This window comes from Gobius niger (assembly GCF_951799975.1).
Source record: "Gobius niger genome assembly, chromosome: 3".
Classification (NCBI taxonomy): Eukaryota; Metazoa; Chordata; class Actinopteri; order Gobiiformes; family Gobiidae; genus Gobius; species Gobius niger.
The window spans coordinates 35,317,922-35,338,669 of record NC_136854.1 but is presented as its reverse complement, the minus strand read 5'-3'; the positions used below and the strand labels follow the sequence as shown (position 1 = coordinate 35,338,669).

Genomic DNA, 20,748 nt, shown 5'->3' with positions numbered 1-20,748 from the left:
CTACTTATTTCTCAGACTCATTAGCCTAAAATGCCGCACCTACTGCTAAAAAGTAATATTTTCTAAAGTCACCACTTCCGGGGTTAGCATAGCTGCTGTGGTCTTAGCATATATCTCCGCTAACCCGGAAGTACCGATTTTGGTAAATATCACTTTTCTACCAGTAGGTTTGGGCTAATGGGCCTGATAAATAAGTATGTTAAGTAACTCTCTGTTGAGTTTCAGAAATATTAATTGTCGTATTAGAGTTTTTTGTTGTTTCTCGCACATCTCGGGACCCGGAAGTAGAGCTGTGACGCCACCACTTAACAAACATAGAGCATCTGTACCGAGCTGGTCTTTAGGAACATGTTTTGTGCTGATGGCACCAGTATAGTCCAAAATGTTACGCAAAGGTGCACTATGCAACTTTTTATGTAAAATAAAAGTTGATATTGATATGTATTTGACCTTTCAGTGACCCAGCGGAAGCTTGGGTGGTTAGCATACCGCCTTGAGTTACCATCCCGATGGCCTGTAGGACGCTTCAGGATCAATTGACTATGTGCATGACTTCAAATCATAACAAGACGTGACTTCCTGTTTTGATCCAACCCGCCAAAATAAAAGCACCATCTTATTCATTAGTTCAGCAGTTCATTAACTCAACTTTCTTTCTGCCTAACGATTAACAGGCAAAACACTTAAAATGTGTGTGTTTAATTATAATCTTGTAATGTTGCAAGTACCTGCTGAACTAATCATTGAGACGAGCTGTGTGCTTTTATTTTGGAATGCTAGATCGAAACAGGAGGTCACTTCTTGGGCTGCGTTGTTACGATTCTAAGTTATGCACACTGTCATTTGGTTTTCGGGGTTTTCACTGCTGATTGAACCGTATCCATGGTTACATATACATTAAACCGACCAGAAATCCTAAAAAAAACCTGCAATAAAATTGACCCTGGAGCATCATAGGGTTGGAAAGCAAAGGCGTCAAGCTAACCACCCACAGCCGCTGGGTCACTGAAGGGTGAAACACACACTAATACTAATTAACTCATTTTGTCTTTTCTTTTTTGCTGAAATAGTTGCATAGTGTACCTTTAAATAAGAGTTATGTTAAGATTAGATTATCCTTTATTGATCTCACAACGGAGAAATTCACTTACTTACTTAAATATTATTACTAAAGTAGAGGTAAACGGTCTTCTCTGATTAAAAGAAGTCAAGAAGCACTTCAAAAAAATACTCAAGTGCATGCATAATAAGATTTAAAATGTATTACAGTATAGTATAGTTTTGTTGAGTTTACATGCTTAAAAGATTTGGGTAACAATGTGAGGAGAAAAGTCACAAGTCGTAAATACTCCACAGAAGGGTTTCATGGTGCCATGGTAATGAGGACTGTTACCATGGCAATTATATTCAGGGAAAATTCATTGACTGAGCATTGATACAAAGGTTTTCAAACTACCCACAAGTTCCACTCATTTTTATATCCAAGTATCATTATTGTATCTTATTACAAATGCTGTTTTTGGGGAAAGTCTGCCTTGTTCGCTCCTGTGTTGTTTTTGTCTGTGTTTTTGTCTGCTGCTCGGTTGGGCCTTGGCTAATATGTGGCTTGCTTTTTGTTGCTGCTTCTCCCCCTCCCCTCCCCGTCCCGCTCACAGGTCTGGCCAGAAGGGTGTCCATCTATCTGGACAGGAGTAAACAAGGAGGTGAGTGCGTCGCCCTGAGAACAGCTTTTTCTCTTTCCCTCGTTTGTCCCGAGCACATGTCGTTTATAACCTTGTCCTGTAAAACGGCATTGATTTGTGCCTTTAACCAAATGCCAAATCTGACTTTCTTAAAGTGGGGTTTTTATCAGGTGCTTTATGTCATTGGGGAAGAAGTATTATGTTATGGTGGCGGTGTGTGGGTTGTCGAGTGCAGCACACAGACTTCAGACTAGCATAAACATCTAATCTGTCTTCCTCAAAACAATCTGCTCTTACTGGATCCATTAATCCACCATTCTGCTTTTTTCGTGTTCACTTATTTACGTTAGTTAAAAAATGCAATAGTTTTCCAAAACAGCTGAAATAAAACTCCCCTTTCTGATTTTCACGCAGTCTCATCGTAAGCTCCACAAACCCCCTTCCTCTTGTTCCCCCACTGTTTCAATAAAGAGAGAAACAAAAATGATGTAAAAAGAATTGTCAGTGCTCCTCGTGGCGCTGTAGCGAGAGTTTTTACTTTGCGCTGAAAGGATTAAGCTTAGCAAGAGATCGAGAGGTGAGGAAAGCATTTGCTGGATACGCAGGACTGAGGTGCTAGTAATAGCCTCTGGAGAAGATTCATATATTACTAGTGATGGCCAAAAAACTCAGCGCTCCGGAGCTTTTATCGCTCTTCCTGAAGCAGATTGCCTCGAAACACTGCGTCGGAGCCTCTTTCAGTAACACCTGGTCACATGACGGACTCAAAAACTGCTTCGTTCTGTGAGTTGCGTATCGTGTCTCAAAGTTTGTCATCTGCTCTGAGCGTCTCACTGAGCTGCCTTTAGCGGCAAGGCCTAAACAACGGAGGATTCCTCGTCCATATAGTGATGTAAATCATTAGTCATGGATAAATAAATGTGCTGTATTTCCCATTGGCGAAAGTGGCCGTGGGCCGGCCAGAATACATTTTATATTTTCTTATTCTTTACAAAGTCCTGCTTTTGAACAGATACAAAAGCAGGCTATGAGCTGATCAGGCGAGGGAAACGTAAGGAGCGCCATCTACAGCAAATAGTGTCAAAATTAGCTCTGACTGAATGAAGTGCAAAGATCGCGCATTGATGTCCTGCCTTTGAGCAGCAGAGCCGCAGAGCCGCAGGTGACTGAGGCCCCGCCCACTGGAGCTCCGTGAAGCACAGACCCATGTTACAAAGTAAATGACTCTTATTTATCGGCCTATGATTGATTTGACCATTCAAGCCTCAATATCAGGCTGCAAATAATAAAACTGCCACACATCTGTTTGAAACTTCTCTTCCACATGATTGTGTTGGTGCTTCAGTCGTGTTTATGAGAAGTTGCGATAATAAAGTTTGTCCACAAGCGGTCAGTGTTTAAACAGAATGAAACAGCTCAGAGACTTCGAAGCATACCAAACTTTTTTGCTAGGAAAGCCTCAAAATGTTACAAGGCTTCACTCGCCCATCACTATATACAGTATTACTCAAAGATGCGTGACGGCTCCAGTCTCTTGATGAGAGAACTACTGCACATTGTAACATGGTAAAAAGCTCTGAAAAGTCGATTTTGCATACCTTTAAAGTACCGTGGACCAACATGAGACAGTTTTGAGTTTTGCTTCCAACAAAGATACTTTTCTTTCTTATGTGCTATTGCACCAACCATAACAGAATCCAGCTTTTATCTGCTTTTGTAAAACTTCACTCACATATGACCATTGGAATGGAACACAAAATACTGCAGGCACATATTTTCTCCTATAGAGTTATTGCCAAGCTCTGAGGAAGGTTTGTTCTGTTATCTTCAAATTCTTCAGTCTCTTTACAGACATGGTTACATAATGATCAGTCTATAGAAGTAAAGGCTATACAAGTTAAGCTGTAATATTTCTTTAGTACGTCTCATAGACATTTCAGGTGCAGCAAACATACCGGAGACCATGACACCGTTCCTTTTTAGCTTTTGTAAAAACTTCAGTGACATTACTCTTTTCTATTTAAACTGTTGAAAATGTAGCACTCAAGCTATCTATCTATCACTAGAAAACTTTACTCTTTGGATTCAAAACCTCTACTGTATTGTTCGTCTTATTTTATGGGTTTTGCTTTGAAGCTCTAATTGATAACCAGACAATTTTCCTTTCGCCTCAAAATGTGTGCTCTTGTATCAGATCCAGTTGCGAGGTGGCCCTGTTTAATTGCATGTGGCTGGTGTGCGATGGTTTAGTGCGGTCTCGCCCGAGGGATCAGCCTGTTAGACTCCAGTGGGGCTTATATAAAACAAGGCGCTGTTGGCATTGGTATGCAAAGCAGCGCAGTGGAGCAGAGTCTGGGCAGAAAACAAGACGATGGGTTTACGCTGACCAAAACATCCTGATGTCAGGTCAGAGGGTTAAAAAGCCAAATAAATATCTGGACAAGTGCATCGAGAAAAGAGCAAAACAAGGGAGAAATCTAAGCAGGACACCGACAGTCGGGATGTAGCTCATAAAAAAGGTCACGGGAACACAAATACTCAAGGATTTTAAAACAAAGCAGAGTTTTGTCTCGGCTAAACTTATTCTATGATGAACAACAGTGAAGTATCTGTCACAGAGACAAAGATAAACAAGCTGTTTTATAACTTTATGCTCTTGTCTTTTTATATACAATGTGTTGAAAGTAAGGAAGTTATTCAAGATGGCTAGCTAGAGCTCTTTGCCTTGCTTTGCATAATTTTGAGAAAATGCCATCTGTCAGATGTTGGTGTGTACTCTTGCCTCAGAAACTTTCCATCATCGTAGAGATTTTCAAATATTTTTCCACTGGACTGGATTTAATGAGCCAAAGTTTCACCTTTTTCAGAGGCTTCTCCTCTTTAGTCAAATGCTAAGACTTTGTAAAGGGCTCTATGCACGTGAGTGACACATGACTTACCAGTGCGGTCTCCGGAGGGCGCTGTTCTTCCTCTCAGTATTTTCCCAATAAGGATTAGCGATGTCTTGCACAAATCAATTAATAGTTCAAGATAACATCACTGACAGTGAGATACTGATGGGAAGTGTCTTCCACGCTGGCTATGGTGGCGCAGTTGGTAGAGCAGGTCATGATTGGAAGGTCGTGGGTTCGAATCCCAGCTCCCACAAATGCACGCTGTCATCGTGTCCTTGGGCAAGACACCTCACCCTACTGGCCTCCAGTGTCTGCGTACACATTGTTGTATGAATGAGAGAGTGAATGGGTGACTTACTTTAAAGCGCTTTGGGCCTGATAAAGGTAGAAAGGCGCTATATAAATTGAGTCCATTTACCATTTTACATGTTAAAAACATTACGTTGGATATAAATGCTTCATTCATTTCATTTATTTCATTCAAAAGTGACATCATACAATCACAACAAAACTGCCAAGCGAATACAGTTTGAATGAAACAGAGAAGAACAAGTCTTTTTATTTAGCCGTTCGCTTCAAGACAAAAACACTGTGTTGAGCACGGAAGTTTCCTCCGGTAAATTCTTTGCTCTTGATGTGATGTTTTTACCATGATTCTCGTGACTGTCCCATCAGTAACTCATAGGGAAAATTACAGGACAGGAAGAGCAGCTCCTCCTGAGGATCCACTCAGAAGTAACGTGATGCTCTCGTGCATATAGTCCAATATGCAAGCTGGAAGCCTTTTTATACCCCAGGAGTTCATTGTTCAATCTTTGGACATCTGCACACACACTTTACAGTAGTTGAAACAATAGATAAAGGAGAAGTAGAAATACCAGCCTGATGCTGAAAGTCACAGTAATTGCCATAATGTCTTTGGACGGAAACCAGTTACCTTTGACCTTTAAATTTCTGTAGCCGTGCAACTCGTCAAGAAAACCAAAGAAGGCAGTGCATGATCTTAAGGAGGATATCAGAAAACTTGTATGAGTTATCAGAAAAAGTGTCCATTAGCCTCAGCTCAGAGTGGACAAATGGAGTGTTGCTGAAGCTTTGAAAGGGAAAAAAAAGACATCACAGAGACAAAACACAAACATCATTATCCACTGTGGAGTCAGAGAAATCCCAAGCACAAATAACTTGGCAGATGAGACTTGAGCCAGTCTAATTACATCGGGATCCGCACACTGTTAATAATCTCTTCCATGCTCTTCTCCTCAGTCTGTAGAAGTTTAGGCTTGCATTTCTCTGTTGTATTGTACTTTTTTTTTTTTTATTACTTGGCAGCGCTGTGAAACTAGGACAGGCCTGGTCTCAGTGGCTTTGGGGGAGACGGACTCTGTGCCCTGCTCCACATTTGCCGGTGCTGCCTTGTGGCTTGTTAATAACGGGCTGAAATCCAAAACCGATTCGGCACAGGGCTGAAAGTTCGGAGAAGATGAGACCTTGGGGGAGGTGAGTTTAGCTTTGTAGCTAAACTTACCTGAGCTTTTTGGAAGGTGTAGGCACGCACAATGAGAGGTTGAGACATATTTGTGTGAGTTTGACTTTGTGTTCATTAAAAGAATACTTTAAATAGTAGACTCGTGGTTCCCTTGTTGTGACTGGTGAAGACTGTGCTGCTCCTAATTACTGTCTGGCACTATAGTTTCCTTGGAGTCTCTTGTCTTGCTGTTTATCCTCTTCTGAAATTGAAGTGATAATGTGCTGTCGTATATGGATGCTGTGTGTCAATTGGGTGTACTTTTGTTTTTCATTTCAGCATATTATTTTAAATGTGTGTGGTAGTTAGAAGAAGGCATGTGAACGTTTCTGAATAAATTGAGGCGGTCTTCGAATTGGCTACAAATAGTATTAAACATTTTCATAACTCAATGCACTGTGTGACGTTTTGGATTAGCAACACAAAACATGCTCCTAATGACCAGCTCGGTTCAGAAAATGCTCTTTTTGCAGAGGTTTGGAGGAGGACCTGCTTTCATGTCAATGGTGATAGATACAGACGGCATCTCAGGAATCGCCCATATATGGTCATGCTTGGAGAAAGATCTAAACTTTCTCTAATTATTCAAAAAGTACTTTAACAAATGCTGAATTATGAATATAGTTTTCTACTAAATAAAGAAACAAAGACATGGAGAGGAACAAAATGGTTCAACAGCCCATAAATACATAAAAAATGGAGAATGCCAACTTGATGCTACATGTTAGCATCGAGTTAATGCTAACGGTTAGCTAGCGCCAGCTACAACTGCCGTTTTTTCACTTTTACTGGACAATCTGCTGTGAGAAAATATCCATATGGGCCCGATTTAGACCTGACTTTATTTATGTGTCATAAATGAGTTCATATTCCACCAGAAAATGGCTTAAAAGAGTGAAAAATTGTGTCTCTAAAGATTCTATTTTCCCCCTCGGCAAAGCCACGCCCCCTTCTATGACGAGATGCCGTCTGTATCTATTGGACTGTAACGGAAAGGTTGGTGGTTCAGTCCCAGCAACATGTTAAGATTTTGCCCAGCTTTCTTTAGTTTTGCTATTTTCGTCATGTTTATAGTTTCACTTCCTGATTGGACACTGACAGGAAGTGACTTAGATAGAGGCAAACAATTTTAAACTGTTGCCATGCCGATCATGTTATGTCAATGGGAAATAGATGGGAGCAACATCTACGTCACATCAATGGCGCCAAAAGGTTAACTTTCCTTTTCGGGGGCAAACAGAAGCTCAGTACATAGGAATGAATGAGGAAAGATCATCAGAGAACTTCTAATTTACACATTAAAAAACGTTTTCTCTTTTATTTATTTATCGAATGTGAAAAGGAAGCCACAGAAGTGACCTGTTGCTTCAGATAATTCACAGAGAAGGCGGTTAACGTTTTTTAATGAGCAGCTAGACCCACTGTGATCATGACTTTGACATGACATTTGCTTGTGTAACTTTTTCACTGGATGCTTTATAATGCCTCTACAGCTTTCAGTCTGTCCCTTTTATATTATCATTAAATTAAAATCATACAACCTACGATGTAGTTTTGTATTTTATGAGAGCAATTGGTACATGGCTCATTCAGCAGCTAACCTACTAGCTAATGCTAACATTATAATGCGTTTTAAAATTGAGAGAATCATTAATTAGGCCTAACAATGAACTTGTTTGTAGGCGCATTGAGTTGCCGTGTGTATGAAATGTGCGGTATAAATAAATTTGCCTTGCCTTAATGAGTTTGAATATTTACCGATTAAAGACGTTGCAAAGAGCATAATTCACAGCCACAGTGTGGAGCTGTTTCCTCTAGGAATGAACCCTGTTGTGGCCTTGACAGATATAGCTATCGATAAACCCGCTCATATAAGTTTCCACAAAAAAATCTTCCAATCGTCTTCTGACAGTGAGTTGATGTGTCCGTAGTCAAGAACGGACATTTTCCCGTGGTTCTGATCACTGGTTTGGAATATTTTATTGCCAGAACGGGAAATTATCATGTTTCCACATACACACCAATGAAATGTTTAACTCTTGATTCTGCCAAAAGGGGGCGTTCCCAGATGTTGCTCCCATCTATGAGTCAAACTGCAGTGGAACTTTACCTCTATCTATGTCACTTACTGTCAGTAGCTTAAATTAAAAAAAAAAAAAATCCTCATTAAGGCGAGACACGGCAGGTGAAAACATTGCCCGAGATGATGCTATAATCCAATCATTTTTTTTATTTTTTTATTTAACCTCTGAAATAACAAGATATCCAAAATCCCCTCTGAAAAAATCTTATATATTAAGTTAACAAAATAAAACCATACATTTAAACCTGGATCTAGCCATTATTTAGTTTTTCATCGCTGAAAATATAGTCAATTTCACATTTTTATGCATGAAATATATTATTTTTATATGAAAACATAGAAATACCTGTTCATCTGCAGTGTCTCACCTTAAATCGCTGTTTCACTGAAATAAAATGATAATTATTACTTAGAACGGATGTTATCCATCTAAATAATACGTTGTCAAAAGTATTAAAACCTATCATATGCACATTAAAGGGGCTGTACATATTTTTATACCTGCGGTGCAGCGGATCCACTTTACTTCATTGCAGTTTATTGCGTTCTCAGACATTTGTTGATAAAAAGAAGCTGCGATGTGGCATCAGCTGCGAATTATGTGCAGTTGTAAACCCAAAGTCGCACTAATGCTAAAACAATAGTACTCTGATATATGTAAATATCACCCGGTCACTCTGCTCCCTGAAATCTGTGAAACGTAATTTTAAAAATGCATATCTGTGAATCGTGATGTTAGGATTGCGTTAGTAAAGTTAGAAATGAGCTTGAACCACAATAAACAAAGTGACAAGCTCAATTTTGTTCATTTAAAAATTAAGTCAAGCTTTGAAATCAGTCATAAGTCTGATCTGTTGTTATTAATTGTTGTAACTGTTGTAATTCAATAAAGAGGTCTTGTCTCTTTGCAAGAATGACCTCTGTTCCCACCGCTGTGTAGATTACATCATGTTACACAGGAGTGCGAGTCTCTGCTAATCCTGGAGAAAACCTAATAAAGGAATCCTGGAGGAGCCTTTTAAAGCAAACAGGACGAAGAGCAGAGAGAGAGAGGAGCAGTGTTTTAATGAGCTGCAGTATTCAGGGATTCACTCTATCACTGCAGATAATGGCGCAGACCGAACATACATCGGAAACGGCCTTTGTCCACAGAGAAATGAGTCCAGGGAAACAGAGACATTAATGGATAAAGGATAAATATATCACAAATTAGAGCCACGCCGGGGTGAGATTATGAAGCCCATCTGCCTCCGGTCCACTTTTATTGGAGTCTAAAGTGGCTCCCTGCATTTTGACTGAAGAGGCGGGGGGAAAACCACTCTGAGAACGGCACCATTTAAAGCAACAGAATGTAACTATTGCAGGTATTGCCTGGAGGTCTTTTAGTGTTTCCATATCTTTTATTAGAATCAAGGTCAATTCAACCAATTTGATCTTTTAAAAAATACTATGAACAAAAAGTGAAACTGAATAAACATCACACAGATGCAAGGACTTTCTTAAAATTACAGTGGGAGAAAAAAGTAAGTGAATTTCTCACATTTCTGCCTAAATTGGTCACTAAATGTGGTCTGATTTTCATCAAAATCACAAGAATGAATAAACAGTGTCTGTTGAACTAATACCACCCAAACTATTCAACTTTGGGTCCATCAGTCCACTGAATATTTTTCCAGGAGTGCTGTTGAGCATCCAAGTGCTCTTTCGCAAACCAAAGTTGAATAGTTTGAGAGGAACACACAACGTCATGTGAGGGGGGAAAAATGGAACAGCACATCCACATCTTTACACTATGCTCACTGTGAAATATGGTGCAGGGAAAATTATGGTTTTGGGCTGTTTTGTTGCTCATGGCCTGGACAACATGCTATCATCAATAGAAGAATTTATTCACAAGTTTATCGAGATATTTTGCAGAAAATCCTGAGACATTCACAACAGCGTGGAATCCCCTGTATTAAATACCTGCTGATCCTTCTTTTGAAGCAATAATTGCTTTTGTGTAGTAGCAGATTAGACGCTCACAATGATCAGGATGAATCTTAGACTTATTCCTCTTTACAAAACTGCTGCAGTTCAGCAAGATTTCTGGGCGTTCACTTGCTTTTTCCACGCTGTTTTGTGAATGTTTACATGTTATGGCCAATAAAAATATGATAAAATGTAAATGTTCGGGTGGTTTTAGTTCAAGCAGACACTGTTAACTTATTCTTATGGTTTTGATGAAAACAGACCACATTTTATGACTAAATGTGAGAAATTCCAAAGTGTTGACATGCTTTTTCCTCCCACTGTAGCTACACTGCCTGACCAAACAAAAAGTTGCCAAAAAATGTCACACGTGCTAATACTTCGATGGACCGCCTTTAACTTCGATTACAGCACACATTGGGCTGTGGCTTTATTCTAATAAGCTTCTACAATATCAAAAGATCCAGTGATGCATTAATTTTTCACCAAGATCTTGTATTGATGATGGGAGAGAGTGACCACTGCACAAAGCCTTCTCCAGCACATCCCAAAGATTCTCAACTGGGGTTAAGATGTGGACTCTGTGACGGCCAATCCATGTGTCAAATTGATTATGTCGATTTACTTATTTCAAAATAAAGCAAATGGAGCTAATGCTGATGTAACTCAGGATTTAACCCAGTCTTATTCATATCTCTACCAAGAATAATCTAGGTAAAAACCGGAAGTTATCCAGATCTTGCCCCCAACTATATAAGTCATATCACCAAATAAAGCCAAAATCTTTATTCCTCAAAATGTCCTAGACTTGCTCCAGAGGAAACCCACGTGCCACTGACTTGGCTCCAGTGGAATCCATCTATACCTCCACCTCGGTGCAGCACTGGGATTCACAGCTGAGGAGGCATTGCCCACACTGCTTTGCTCCTCTTCACTCTCTCCGCTCCGTCGTGTCCGCATTGATTTTCGTGTGGGTAACTGAAACCCGCTCGAGCCCACAATCTTGAGTCTTTTCTCCTCCAAAGAAACTGCATAAAAGCTCCGCAGAGGGGTATAAGACTCCGGGATGATTGGGCTAAAAATATGTGGAGCAGCGTGTGAGAGGGATTTCGGAAGTTAGACCGTCGGACTGTGAAAAACAATGGAGCCTTGGTGAATCTGCAATGAGTCCATAAAGGTTTTAAACATACAGGGTGGATTTAAGACGAAATACCACGCATCAGAAAGGAGACATGGAGATGGTTATCCCGCTCCGTAACAGTGACCAAAACCTCTGAACTATGTAGCTCCTTAGATACAGTATATTTTTAAGATTTGATGCTAAGACTAGAGCTCGGACAAGGGTAGGGGTTCCAGGCCTGTACAATGGCTGTATCAGTAATTAGCTAATCTCAAAGACTTCATTTATTTTAGATAATATGATTCTTGACCTCTCCAAATTTAATTGGATTTATTGATTCCTATCAAGTGGTAATTTTAACATGTTCATTGTGAACTGAGTCTTTGTTTTTAAAGCAGTACTAAGTAGCTTGTTTACCTTAATAAATCCTTTCCGTAGTCCCTCTGGGGGTAATACAAGTGTTAATGTGATGATTTGGGGGGTCTTTCACCTCCCCCTGGTGTCTCTGGCCAGAAAACCACACTTTCAGCTTCCCTTTACCGGGTCGGATGCCCAATACACACTAATGGAATCACAAAAGAAGAAGCTAGCAGGCTAACGGGCAAAGCTAACTGCGGGCTAGCGCCACTTAAACAGTATTTACAGCCAAGTTAGAGTGAAAAAAATAATTTCCATTGTGTAATTGGATGAACAATAACCCTCTCCCCTTTGTCTTTTCTGTCAGTGTAGTATTTACTCTCACAGACGTGAGTGGCGCTTATGGCCTCTAGGGGCATGATTTAATGTTTTAATGTCAAACACATACTTGGATTAGCATTTCACTACATTCACACAGTAATCCTCGGGTAATTCATGAAGGTTCTGGATGCAGAAGATGGAGGGGCACGTGATCAGTGGAGCTCCAACTTTCCACAGGAAATGACATCACTTCTGCAGGACAACGCTAGTTTAAACTAATCAAACTAACCCTAAACCTAATCCTAACCTTAACGATAGTACAAAGGCATTTATTTGAATAAATGTCGCGGGGAAAAAAGTGGAGCTGACGTCATTTCCTGTGGAGGTCTGGAGCTCCACTCATGTGACTCAATATCAACTGCAGCCAGATCCTCTTGAGTAATCCTGTTTAATGTATCTGTTATAATTGCATCATTGTTCAAACCCAAAACTGGCCTCCACATTTTTAAAGCTCATAATCCAACATCACATCGGTTTTGAGCAGCCGTTCTGCGCTGCAAGTGTAAACCACGCTGTTAAAAGAAACTGAATGTTTTTTGGAAGTTATTCCTACAGCTGCCAGAAGGAGGAGCCCTAGACAAAGTCGCACCTGTATTTCATTGTTGCTATTCAATCCTCACAGAGACATAATTTCAAAGTACAAACATAAAATAATGCTGAGGCACCCAAAATAATGTTTTTAGTCTTCTTTAAGTCCCATGTGAATGATATGTCAACTTTAAATCATAAACACAAGTCTTCTCACGATAGGCAAAAGAATTGCAATCAGTTTTTTTCCATAATTATGCAGCCCGAGTTCAAAGGCTGTACTTCATTTGCAGCTAGTTCCAGTGTGAAGCACGTCCATAAAAAAGAAAAGCTGTTTTACTGATGTAACCCCTGACAACCTTTTGACTACAAAGGGTTAGCATTTAAAACATCATGTAACTTACTTTAGCCGACTAAAGAGATTAACACATGCCATCAACACCCACGTTTGCATAGAGAAAATGTGGGTTATTTTCTTGCAGAAGACGTATTTAGCAGCGTCTGTCAAGTGGAGGTACAGTAATTAGAGAAGACTTTTCTTACATTACATTTCACATTGTCATGGTTTCTTTCTCGTTGCTAAACAAGTCGTTCTGTTCCTGTTAGAAAATAATGAGTTTGAGCAGAAAACGTGTTGTTTGCTTTTATAACTCGACACATTAGAGTACTGTATTATTTGTGATTGTTGTTTACCTATTTAACAACTGTCTGGGGTTTAAGACTGTGGCAAAAGTGAAAATCAAATCACTTTCTTTGCGATTAATTTTTGATGGTGCGCACATTTTGTTATTTCACATTTAAACTAAAAAACTGCTGAAAATGGTGATTATTTGTATTTATACCATGGTCTGGGTGAATACTCGATTCTGATTGGTTGGAGGGTGTCTGTTAAAAAGTGATTATGTACACCTAGTCCGGCAATAGTTAAATCACACTCTATATCACTCCACTGCAGCTGTTTCCATAGTAACGACAAACAATTGAGCTGGAGCTAGCTTGCTCATGGACGCCTCATCGTGCATGATCCTTTACATAAAGTACACAGACATAATGCTGATCCTTTGTCAAATACATACTTGTAGTATTTCACTTCATTCAAACAGTTTTTGTCCTGTTCACTTGGTGAGCAGTTGTTGTTTCTTCTTGTGATTTGCTCCAATCTGTACTTCATAGATTTTGAAGCGTCACGGATATACAGACGGCTTCTCTGGAATCGTCCATATATGGTCCTGTTTGAAAACAGTTGAGGGGGAAAACAATTTGGAGAAAAATCTCAACTTTCTCTAATATTTAAAAACTACTTTAACAAATGCTGAATTATAGATATAGATTTCTGCCCAATAAAGATACAAAGACATGGAGAGGAGCAAAGTGGTTCAACAGTCCATAAATACATAAATAGCGAAGAATGCTAACATGATGCTACATGTTGGCACCATTCTAATGCTAACGCTAGCTACGACTGCCATTTTTTTGCTTCTACTGAACAATCTGCTGTGGAAAAATATCCATATGGACCCGATTTAGACTTGACTTTATTTGTATGTGATAAATAAGTTTATATTCCACCAGGGAGTGGAAAATAATGTTTCCTTAAAGATTCTGTTTTCGCCCTCGGTGAAGCCACGCCCCCTTCTATGATGCGATGCCGTCTGTACCTATAGAACACAAAACCGTCTTCTGCATTTTTACAGCCCATATACAGTATATCACTTGTTTTGAGCAGTTCTGCACTAATCGATTTACTTAACCTGTTAATCCCCACCTTACACCCTATAGGCCAGAGTAACACCTCATTTGAAAGCTAAGACCTACAAAACTCATCTAAACAGATCTTTTTCCACGTGTTGTTGCCGTCTTGACATGTTTTTTTTTCATTGCTTTATGTCACGTTTTTGTCACATTCTTCTGTGGCTTTTTTCATCTTCGTTTTAGTCACATTTTTGCCACTTTTTCATCTATTTTTTGTAACGTTTTTTCACTGCTCTTTTATCATGCTTTTTCACTCTTTTGTTTTCATCCTCATTTTTGATGCTATTTTGACACTTTTTTTCAAGAAGCTTTTATTTGGGTAATGCCAAACTGGAGGAAATGTGCTGAAAATGTGATTGTTCTCTCACATGTCTTTCCTTCTACTGCCTGTAGAGGGCTCTCTCACTCCTTATTAGGCCCGAGCCGGACGCAGTCGCGGCAAGGGACTATTGTTTTTGGGTGGTTTCTTATTATTATTATTTTTCTCCGGAAATGATCGCGTTTTTGACCCGCTGAACGTGGGCGAAAACTCACCAAAATTGGCGGAGGCAATGAGGCAGCGAAAAAATTTATGATATTGGACGAATGGGACACGCCCACAACAAAATGGCTCCACAGCGCCCTCTGGAAGCGGACCCCAATTCAAAAAAATCGGGGCGTTTTGGGGCGTAGGCCCAAGTCCTTGGGCACAGTGAGAGGGGACATCAGGACAAGCCCAAAACTCACTTGGAGCGCCACGCCCACTCGCACAGGGAGGCGGCCATCTTGGCTTCAAACCCGGACCTCGTCCAAACTAATTTTACGTTTTAACGAACTAGTCCCTGGTTTTTTGTCGGATTTAGATCACATTTGGCACAGCGCATCTAGACATATTGAAATTCAATATTTGCCCAGCGTTTCTCAAAAAAGTTTTACCGTCTCCGCGTAACGCCGCGTCAAAAAACGCGTAGATTTCGCGTTGTTTCCAAGAAAGCTCACGCTCACAGGCATAAGCCCACAGAGCTCATATTCATGTCACTAATGCGCCACCTGAAACTGAACAGAATGAAGCCATTAATGTGTAGCCTGCTCCATGTATAGCGCCCCCTAGCCATACCTTGAAAACTGCACTTTTGAATCTTTTTTATACAATGATGCCAGTATGTTCTAGACACTTTTGCAAACCAAAAAATACATTATAGTCATGTCATATTTTCTAAGATGTGGGCGTGACTTTGACCTTTCATTGGTAATCTGTATGGACCTGTCTTGTTTGTCAACAAACTAGTCCCTGGTTTTTCAGCAGAATAAGCCCATACCTGTTTAAACAGACTCTCCTGACACGGGGCTACAAAAAATACCTGACTTTTTTTTCACTCAGACCCCCCCGTTTCGAATGGCGCCCCCCCAAAAACACGTTTTGTCATGTAAATTTGACACCACCTCGCAGGCGCGCGCTCTATCCAGTCTGGATCATACTTGGCTGACAGAAGGCCACTTACGGTCTGATTCCATAGAGATCAATTACTCCACGGTGCACATCACTATAGCGCCCCCTGCCTATACCCTGAAAAATTTATTTTGTCCGATTTCCGCGAAACTTTCCAGATGTCTTCTACTCATCATAACAAACAAAATAATGTATTACACCATGCCTCTATCTTGCTTCGTTCTCTTGATATTTAGGCCCGAGCCGGACGCAGTCGCGGCAAGGGACTATTGTTTTTGGGTGGTTTCTTATTATTATTTTTTTTCTCCGGAAATGATCGCGTTTTTGACCCGCTGAACGTGGGCGAAAACTCACCAAAATTGGCGGAGGCAATGAGGCAGCGAAAAAATTTATGATATTGGACGAATGGGACACGCCCACAACAAAATGGCTCCACAGCGCCCTCTGGAAGCGGACCCCAATTCAAAAAAATCGGGGCGTTTTGGGGCGTAGGCCCAAGTCCTTGGGCACAGTGAGAGGGGACATCAGGACAAGCCCAAAACTCACTTGGAGCGCCACGCCCACTCGCACAGGGAGGCGGCCATCTTGGCTTCAAACCCGGACCTCGTCCAAACTAATTTTACGTTTTAACGAACTAGTCCCTGGTTTTTTGTCGGATTTAGATCACATTTGGCACAGCGCATCTAGACATATTGAAATTCAATATTTGCCCAGCGTTTCTCAAAAAAGTTTTACCGTCTCCGCGTAACGCCGCGTCAAAAAACGCGTAGATTTCGCGTTGTTTCCAAGAAAGCTCACGCTCACAGGCATAAGCCCACAGAGCTCATATTCATGTCACTAATGCGCCACCTGAAACTGAACAGAATGAAGCCATTAATGTGTAGCCTGCTCCATGTATAGCGCCCCCTAGCCATACCTTGAAAACTGCACTTTTGAATCTTTTTTATACAATGATGCCAGTATGTTCTAGACACTTTTGCAAACCAAAAAATACATTATAGTCATGTCATATTTTCTAAGATGTGGGCGTGACTTTGACCTTTCATTGGTAATCTGTATGGACCTGTCTTGTTTGTCAACAAACTAGTCCCTGGTTTTTCAGCAGAATAAGCCCATACCTGTTTAAACAGACTCTCCTGACACGGGGCTACAAAAAATACCTGACTTTTTTTTCACTCAGACCCCCCCGTTTCGAATGGCGCCCCCCCAAAAACACGTTTTGTCATGTAAATTTGACACCACCTCGCAGGCGCGCGCTCTATCCAGTCTGGATCATACTTGGCTGACAGAAGGCCACTTACGGTCTGATTCCATAGAGATCAATTACTCCACGGTGCACATCACTATAGCGCCCCCTGCCTATACCCTGAAAAATTTATTTTGTCCGATTTCCGCGAAACTTTCCAGATGTCTTCTACTCATCATAACAAACAAAATAATGTATTACACCATGCCTCTATCTTGCTTCGTTCTCTTGATATTTAGGCCCGAGCCGGACGCAGTCGCGGCAAGGGACTATTGTTTTTGGGTGGTTTCTTATTATTATTTTTTTTCTCCGGAAATGATCGCGTTTTTGACCCGCTGAACGTGGGCGAAAACTCACCAAAATTGGCGGAGGCAATGAGGCAGCGAAAAAATTTATGATATTGGACGAATGGGACACGCCCACAACAAAATGGCTCCACAGCGCCCTCTGGAAGCGGACCCCAATTCAAAAAAATCGGGGCGTTTTGGGGCGTAGGCCCAAGTCCTTGGGCACAGTGAGAGGGGACATCAGGACAAGCCCAAAACTCACTTGGAGCGCCACGCCCACTCGCACAGGGAGGCGGCCATCTTGGCTTCAAACCCGGACCTCGTCCAAACTAATTTTACGTTTTAACGAACTAGTCCCTGGTTTTTTGTCGGATTTAGATCACATTTGGCACAGCGCATCTAGACATATTGAAATTCAATATTTGCCCAGCGTTTCTCAAAAAAGTTTTACCGTCTCCGCGTAACGCCGCGTCAAAAAACGCGTAGATTTCGCGTTGTTTCCAAGAAAGCTCACGCTCACAGGCATAAGCCCACAGAGCTCATATTCATGTCACTAATGCGCCACCTGAAACTGAACAGAATGAAGCCATTAATGTGTAGCCTGCTCCATGTATAGCGCCCCCTAGCCATACCTTGAAAACTGCACTTTTGAATCTTTTTTATACAATGATGCCAGTATGTTCTAGACACTTTTGCAAACCAAAAAATACATTATAGTCATGTCATATTTTCTAAGATGTGGGCGTGACTTTGACCTTTCATTGGTAATCTGTATGGACCTGTCTTGTTTGTCAACAAACTAGTCCCTGGTTTTTCAGCAGAATAAGCCCATACCTGTTTAAACAGACTCTCCTGACACGGGGCTACAAAAAATACCTGACTTTTTTTTCACTCAGACCCCCCCGTTTCGAATGGCGCCCCCCCAAAAACACGTTTTGTCATGTAAATTTGACACCACCTCGCAGGCGCGCGCTCTATCCAGTCTGGATCATACTTGGCTGACAGAAGGCCACTTACGGTCTGATTCCATAGAGATCAATTACTCCACGGTGCACATCACTATAGCGCCCCCTGCCTATACCCTGAAAAATTTATTTTGTCCGATTTCCGCGAAACTTTCCAGATGTCTTCTACTCATCATAACAAACAAAATAATGTATTACACCATGCCTCTATCTTGCTTCGTTCTCTTGATATTTAGGCCCGAGCCGGACGCAGTCGCGGCAAGGGACTATTGTTTTTGGGTGGTTTCTTATTATTATTTTTTTTCTCCGGAAATGATCGCGTTTTTGACCCGCTGAACGTGGGCGAAAACTCACCAAAATTGGCGGAGGCAATGAGGCAGCGAAAAAATTTATGATATTGGACGAATGGGACACGCCCACAACAAAATGGCTCCACAGCGCCCTCTGGAAGCGGACCCCAATTCAAAAAAATCGGGGCGTTTTGGGGCGTAGGCCCAAGTCCTTGGGCACAGTGAGAGGGGACATCAGGACAAGCCCAAAACTCACTTGGAGCGCCACGCCCACTCGCACAGGGAGGCGGCCATCTTGGCTTCAAAGTGGCTTTCAAGTGGCTTGTAAGTGGCCCGCCCATCCTCCGTGAAAATAGCCAGAGGTCTTAGCCTAGCAGCATACTGGCCTCTGTCAGAGGCCTCTGTCTCCTGAAATTCGCCAATTTTCCAAATTTCTCCCTTTCTTCACATAAGCCACACTTTTGGACTCATAGGTACTTATACTACCCCTATGTCACAGACAGAAGCTTTAATTTGGACGTTTTTGCCTCCAAATTCACGTTTTTCTCAACAGTACAATCACAGGAAGTTTAATTCGTCTGTTTCCTGTCCGTCTCTCTGTGTGCTCCTCGTACTATATGGGTCTTTCCGAAATATTGCTTCAATATCGAGGGTGCTGCAGGGCTGAAACCCTCTCTCAACGTTTCTTTGGGCAGCCAGGAATTTACCCTGATTAAATAATGATAGAATATATTATTTTCTATACTGTAAATCCATTTCCTGCAAATACACAAGTGCGGGGTATTTCATGATATCAATGTCAAATCCCCTGCAGTAATCATTCAGTCTTAGTAGCTCCATTGGTAGAGAGCTGGGTTAGTGTACAGGAGGTTGCTGGATCAAATACCAACCTTGACTCTTTTTCATTTGTTTTTCTTTTCGACTCCGCACTTTCTGGTAAGAACATGAATCGTCGCCGATGGTTCCAAACTCATTAGAAACATGAAAATTACCCCTCCAGTGTGTTGCCGGGATCAAATTTCAGCCTGTGAATTTGGAGTACCCAAGCAGTCATCAGGCCCATGTTTGCATGGAATTACAGCTCAGTGATAGCATGTTCGTCTCAAGTGAAGGAAGTAGCTAGTCCAAACACAACCTTGACACTTTCATATTGCCTTCACCTTTTCCATGGGCCGCTGCACACATTGTCACAGCCTATAACATGTGAGTAAGGGACATTTTGCAGAAGTTTCTGTGCCTGTGTGGCATCATAGCTTGAGCGTTGGATTCCCAACCATTAGGTTGTTGGATCAATTCTGACTTTACCTTTTTTTTTTTTTTTTTTTACCGCAAATATGGTCCCACCCTCATGAAAAACGCTTCAAAACATGCGTCACTAAAGAGAAAGAAATGGGGGATAGTAGGGAGACAATTGAGGAAACACTGGGGAATATGTCGAAAACAATCGGGTAAATGTTCAAGGTGGGGGGGTGGGGAGGGGGGGGATCTAAACTGTGAATCCGTTTCCTGCAAACACGCAAGTGCATGATCTCTCATGACATTAATTTCCAATCTGCTGTTTTATTCACTCAGCTGGAGTAGCTCCATCGGTAGAGAGCTGAACTAGTGTACAGGAGGTTGCTGGATCCAATCCCAATGTTCACTCTTTTATTTCCTTTTTCTTTTGGACTCAGCACCTTCCAGGAAGAACTCACTAAAAACAGGGAAATAACCTCTCCTCCAGTGTGTTGCTGCAACCAAATTCCAGCCTGGGAATTTGGAGAAACCAAGCCATCATCAGGCCCATGTTTCAAGTGAAGGAGGTAGCTAGTCCAAACACAGCCATGACACTTTTATAATGTTTTCACCTTTTACATGGGCAACTGCACACATTGTCACAGCCTAAAACACATGAATACAGGACGTTTCATGAGATTGGTTGTGCCTGTGTAGTGTTACTGCTTGTGCATCGGCTTGCCAATCATGACATTAATGGATCAATTTTGACCTTAGCTCTTTTTTTTTTTTTTATAACCGCACCTATGGTCCCGCCCCAATGTATGGGTGGGGTGCATGACCTGAAATTACCTCTCTCCTCCAGTGGTGTGCTGGGAACTAACTTCTGCTCAATAATTTAGACAAAAGTAGCCCACATCGGGGTTTAACTACCATGGAGCTACAGCTCAGTGATAGTGTGCTTGTCTTTGGTGGAGGGGGTTGCCAGTTCAAACATGGCTTTGACACTTCTCTAATCCTTTC

At 41.3% G+C, this 20,748-nt stretch overlaps 1 protein-coding gene across 5 annotated transcripts in view; it reads left to right on the top strand.

The window, feature by feature from the left end:
- The window catches only part of rptor (regulatory associated protein of MTOR, complex 1), a 298,884-nt gene that overhangs the window by 259,488 nt on the left and 18,648 nt on the right, over nucleotides 1-20,748 (top strand). For 3 of the 5 annotated variants that reach the window (XM_079553276.1, XM_079553277.1, XM_079553275.1), the window contains exon 30: nucleotides 1,656-1,703. The exons of the other annotated variants lie outside the window; for them this stretch is intronic. In XM_079553276.1, coding sequence (XP_079409402.1) covers nucleotides 1,656-1,703 — 48 coding nt within the window. The remainder of the gene's footprint in view (nucleotides 1-1,655; nucleotides 1,704-20,748) is intronic. 5 annotated transcript variants of the gene reach the window in all.